The sequence below is a fragment of the Pteropus alecto genome, unplaced genomic scaffold (genome assembly GCF_000325575.1).
Source record: "Pteropus alecto unplaced genomic scaffold, ASM32557v1 scaffold195, whole genome shotgun sequence".
NCBI classification, from domain to species: domain Eukaryota; kingdom Metazoa; phylum Chordata; class Mammalia; order Chiroptera; family Pteropodidae; genus Pteropus; species Pteropus alecto.
The window spans coordinates 9,069,547-9,074,674 of NW_006438073.1; the positions used below are offsets into that span (position 1 = coordinate 9,069,547).

The window sequence follows — 5,128 nt, forward strand, 5'->3', positions numbered from 1 at the left end:
ACCGTCTGAAACGACGGAGAAGGAAGACAGGACCGGCCCTGAGAGCGAGCATGCTTAACACACGCCGAGCCCAGCGCGCGGGCAGACGCCTTCACAGACGTGTTCCGCACGGCCGACCGCCTGGGCATCAACTGGCCAAACACAAGCAAGACCCTGGGCCGGGCTGGCAGGAAGCGGGAAAAGGCTGTGTTCACCGCGGGGCGAGGGTCTATGTAACTGACGAGGCCTGGCTCCCAGGGGCGTTGCCGGGACAAGCTAAAGGGCGTCGAAGGACAGTCATCAGGCCGGGCGGTGCCTCCAGGTACCACGCGACACGCGGGAGACCAGGTCCCCCAGGTGACTGGGCCGATCCCCAGGGCTGTGCACACTCTGCTCTGCTGGTTGGGACCCCCGCCCGACCTCACCACTGCCCGCTTTGTGGTCTTGGTCACTCGTGGGCCGGACCCACGGATGGAGTGGAAGGGCTGGGACCACGGCTCTGCCACGTGACCGGCAGCCACGGACGCTCCTTCCACCAAGAAGCAGCGACACCGAGCGCAGGGGGCCGTCCTCGGGGGCTGAGCACGTGTGAGCTGCCTCGGGCACGGGTGAGGGATCCGAGAGCGTTGGGGTCTGAGGCCCGGATGCACGAGGAGGCCCACGGAGCCGGCCCCTCGGTGTCCCCTGCCGCCGGGCGGGGGCGTGGAAAACACCAGGCGCGCCGGGACCCGTGCGCTCTGGAGCCAGGGCCCGCCCCGCGGGGTGTTCGTCCCCCGGAATGTGATGGCGGTCGGCGATCGGGCGGGCTGGCAGCCACCATCGTAGTAAACAACCTGGTGTGCGATGCTATCTCGAGATTCACTAACAAACCGTCAGTGTCGGGTAAGTTAAGCTTTCCTAGTACGTGAAATCGGCCTGCACGTGTGGCGCCCACGCGGGGAACATCGAGGCACGTGGTTTCGTGTCTGCTCTGCTCTGTGGGGTGACCTGTACCCCCCAGTACCAGCCGTCACGGCCCGCAACCACCCCGGGGGCTGAGACGAGGTGGGGACACCCACGAGTCCGCCCTGCAGGGCACGGGCTCTCTCCCAGGAACCTGTGGGAGGAAGCGCGTGTGCTGTCACCAGCGAGCAAACCACGGCCACTCTCTGAACGCCCCTCTGGGGGCCAGGCACGCGTCCTCACGACTTCTGAACCCCACGCTGCTTCACAGCACGTCGCGGGGACCCGCCCCTTTGGGCTCAGGACGTCCACCCTGTTGATTTTTCCTCAACCCCGCGGCCTGCTCTGGATTTGCAGGACTTAAGAAGGCAGCCGGTGCCCCTTTCGGCCCTGACAAAAATCTCTGGATAACCAGTCCTTGGAGGTCTCCTGGCAAGTGAGAAACCAAACGCAAGCCGGCCTTTCTGCCAGATGCCCAGCGACGTGGACGCTGGAGCTGGGGGTTCTGAGCCTCGGGGCCACCGCTGGGCACCTGCCTGTCCACTGTCCCGCAAGTCACCAAAACTCCGTAAAATGGCTGGGATGCTCATGAAATCGATCTTGAAGAACTTGGCAGCTGCAAACTTCACGAGGGGCCCTCGTGGGAACACCTCACTTTGCGGGAGGGCGAGTTTCCTGGGGAAAGCTCCATGCGAACGCGGGGGGCCCGAAGCCCTCTCTTCACAGCATGAATGCGTCTGATTTTTAAATCGTCTGTTGGCGAACATTCCTGGGTGGCATCATACACCAGATTGTGTCACATCGCGTTACGCCACGTTACGTAACATTACACTGTTATATTCCATATAGATGTATTTAAGAAAACTAAGGGTAAAATAAAAATAAACGTAATTCTGTCCGTCGCCATGAAGAGGAGGAAGGGGCGGCTCTAAGCGGTGAGCACGCCTCCGAACAGCACGGGGTCGTGCTGGACGCGCAGTAACGGCCTTGGGACCACGGGGACAGGCTTCCCGCCCACACTGCAGACTGCTCCGGTCACAGAGGCATGACGGTGACAGAGGATGGCCCGGGCTCCCAGGCAGCTTGCTGGACGGAGCTGCTGCACGGGCTTTAGCGGGGTCCGCAGCGAGCCCGGGCTGTGGCTCGGGGGGCCTCTGCTGCTCACCACTTCCTGCTTTGCCCTCGAAATGCTGCCGGGTCTGAAATCACACCCTGGGCAGCGTCCCGGGTGCAGAATGAAAACCCACCTTCCCACGACGTGCGTCAGCCTGCGGGGGGTCTAGCTCGGGGCACCGAGGCCCCTCCTGGGAGGCCGTGCTGCGGAGCACAGAGCCGGAGAACGGAAGGGAGGGACCAGGGAACGGCGCGCGAGAAACGTGAACGCACTGCCCGCCACGTCAGGCGCAGCCCCCGGGGCTCTCCCTGCTCCTCTGCACAGTCCGTCCACTCGACCGAGACGGCTGCCGAAGCAGCAGCGTCACCCAGACTTCCGAGCATGCGGCGTCCGTGTGCGCGAGGATGTAAGGAGCGGGGAAAGGCCCTCTTCCTACGCTTCACCCTCTGCAGTTCGAGGAACGCAGTTCTGGTGGGAAGAAGCGTAAGGGGCGCGAGGCGCTCAGGCGGCACAGAGCCCGTCACAGAAGGACGATGCCTTCCGAGGGGACAGGGCACCTGCCCGAGGGCCCGAGAAAGAGAGGAGTCAAAGATGCTTCGGGGGGCCACTTCTACTGGGGAAATAAACGCCCTTCAGGGCAGAGACCCCAAACACAGCTTTGTGCCTGTCGGCTCGTTTGGAAACTGGAGGTGACAGCAGCTGTAGGGACACGTACCACCTGTGGTTGAAATGGACCTTTCTCCCCCAGCCCAGGAACGGGCCAGCGTCCAAATGAAGATAATGCCACAAATGAAGTAGCGTAGAAATCACATCTGTTCAAACTGAGGCACTGACCGAAGCTTGGCTTCCGAGTTGGTCTGTGTTTCTCAAGGAAGCGTCTCAGAGCGAGAGACGCAAGTGAACAGAACAGGGCTGGAGGGGACGCTGGCAGGTGGGGAGCCACTGGACTGGCCGGGGACGAATTCGCGATGTTGTCACCCACAGGATGTGATCCACGCCCCCGTCCTGGTCGCCGTGGGCCTGGTGACATTCCTGAGCCACGCGGGATGCTGGTCTCACAGAAGGGCCGAGGATGGCGGGGGCGGGGGGCGCGAGGCTCCTTCAGGCCCGTTTCCCTCCGTCCCCGGCCAGGCTACCGTGAACGAGCGAATGCCTAATCTAATCTCCTACTTCTATAGAACTGCTGCTAAGTGAAGAGATGATTTTACTGAACGTGGGGGACAGAAAGTCGAGCCTTGTTTCAGTGAACTTTCCCACACCCCGTTGTGTTCTGCATGTTTTCATGAGGCGTGGGAAAATTTAAGAAACGATTCTCTAATATTATAATGAGAATCTTGAAATATTTGGCCAAGTGCAACTGACACAGGGTTAGAACTATAATTATACTACAATATAAAACATTCACTGTAAAGAGCTTGCTTTAAACTGTCGCTATTCATAACGCTGGCTTAAAACTCAGATGCCTGCAACAAAGCAGAGCACCCAGATCAGGGGACCCCAGACTGCGTGGACAAGAATTACGGGGACAACTCGTGAAAAAGTCTAAGTCTGGGCTCTGACCCCAGGGGTTGACTCAGCAGGGAAGGCACAGGGCTCAGGAACCTGTTTCTAATTACAGCCCCCGGAACACACAGGTGGTCCCGAGGCAGCCTCGGTCTGGCCCAAGTGGTCACTACTGCCCTGCTGGCAATGGCGACCTGAGCCCGGGTCCCCTCACCCACCCTCTCGGCCTGGAGCCCACTCACCCCTCGAATGGCCTCACCTGGGGGGGCTCTCGCCGATGGTGTTCAGGTCTCTACCTATTTGGTCTACGCGTTTACTGTCCTGGGTCGTTGGTTACACGCAGAGGGGAACTCGTGCCTTGTTTGTTTACTGGCCGGGCGGCTCGTGACCTGAGCACAGAGAATGGCATCTCCTTTGCCTGCCCCCGGCCTGCACTTGTGGAAGACGTCACGATGTGAGACCTAAGACTTCAGTGTCACCTTGACGTCTTTGAGTTCGTGGCCCCAAAGGCCTGAGCACGAGTCCCCTGGCCTTGACCGGTGTCCCCTGACCCAGAGGGAAAGTCTCTCCATCCCGGCCCCCTGCAGGCTGGATCAGCTGCGCCCCAAGGGCCCTCGACCCAGGGGCCACAGACCCCCGCAGCAAGCCCAGCCCGCCCCGTCACCACGAAGCTGCCCCCACAGCCCCGGCTGGTTCACGCTGCCCTGAGCACAACCCCGAGTGACCCAGGTGGCGTGTGTCCTCCCGGGCTGAGGAGCACGTGACCCACGCACCTCGCCACGTCACCTGCCTAGTGACGGTGCCAAGTGCTCAGCCGTCTCTCGCTGTTCCAGACACAGGATTGTCCCCTCGCCCACGTGAGGGGAGGTGGTCGGAGTGGACACAGAGGAGCTCGGTCCGCGTGCTGCTGGCTAGGTGGCCGTGCGCTCGGCATTGAGATTTAGGACACTGGCTTTGTTCTGACCTGCGTAGTGCTGTGTGGGCAGGTGGGCGGGCGCCGGGCAGTGCGTGTGGCACCTGCACCCCAGGCACAGGACCACCAAGGGGACAGCACGGCCGCACCCCATGTTCCGCTCACGGCCAAGCGGGCCCGTCTGAGTGACGGAGCTGGCCGATGTACTGTCCACGCTCGGCTGTGACACCCTGGTCCTGCTCTCCACTCGGCGACAGCGAACACGTGCGGAAGGGTGCCCCTCGCGCAGTGTGGCTCTTCTGAGGGCGGTGGAAAGCTCGCGGGGACGTGTTTACGTGTTCACGGCCAGAGCGCTGTGTCTGACCCGCTCCCGTGGAGGCGCCGTCCGGAGCAGGGCGGCAGGCGGGGGCACGTGGACTCGGGTCCCCGGCCGGCACATGCCGCCCGCACACGCCCCCACGCGGCCACCCCGTGCGAAGCCCTCACCTTTTAAGGTCGCTTTCTTCAGGACTTTCATCGCGTAGAGCTGTCGGGCGTCCGACCCCTTGACCTTCCGCACCAGGAACACCTTACGGAGAGAACACAGAGCACCCGAACGTGACACGACTTACTGCACTTTCCTACCTGATGAGACAAGGGGACACCCAGGAAGTTCAGAAAAGTTCCAGTAATACACA

At 61.8% G+C, this 5,128-nt stretch overlaps 1 protein-coding gene across 2 annotated transcripts in view; it reads right to left on the reverse strand.

Annotated features, from left to right (window-relative positions):
• Positions 1-5,128, reverse strand: part of RPS6KA2 (ribosomal protein S6 kinase A2) — a 102,765-nt gene that overhangs the window by 46,034 nt on the left and 51,603 nt on the right. For both annotated transcript variants that reach the window (XM_006915044.3, XM_015591910.2), the window contains exon 3: positions 4,938-5,019. In XM_006915044.3, coding sequence (XP_006915106.1) covers positions 4,938-5,019 — 82 coding nt within the window. The remainder of the gene's footprint in view (positions 1-4,937; positions 5,020-5,128) is intronic.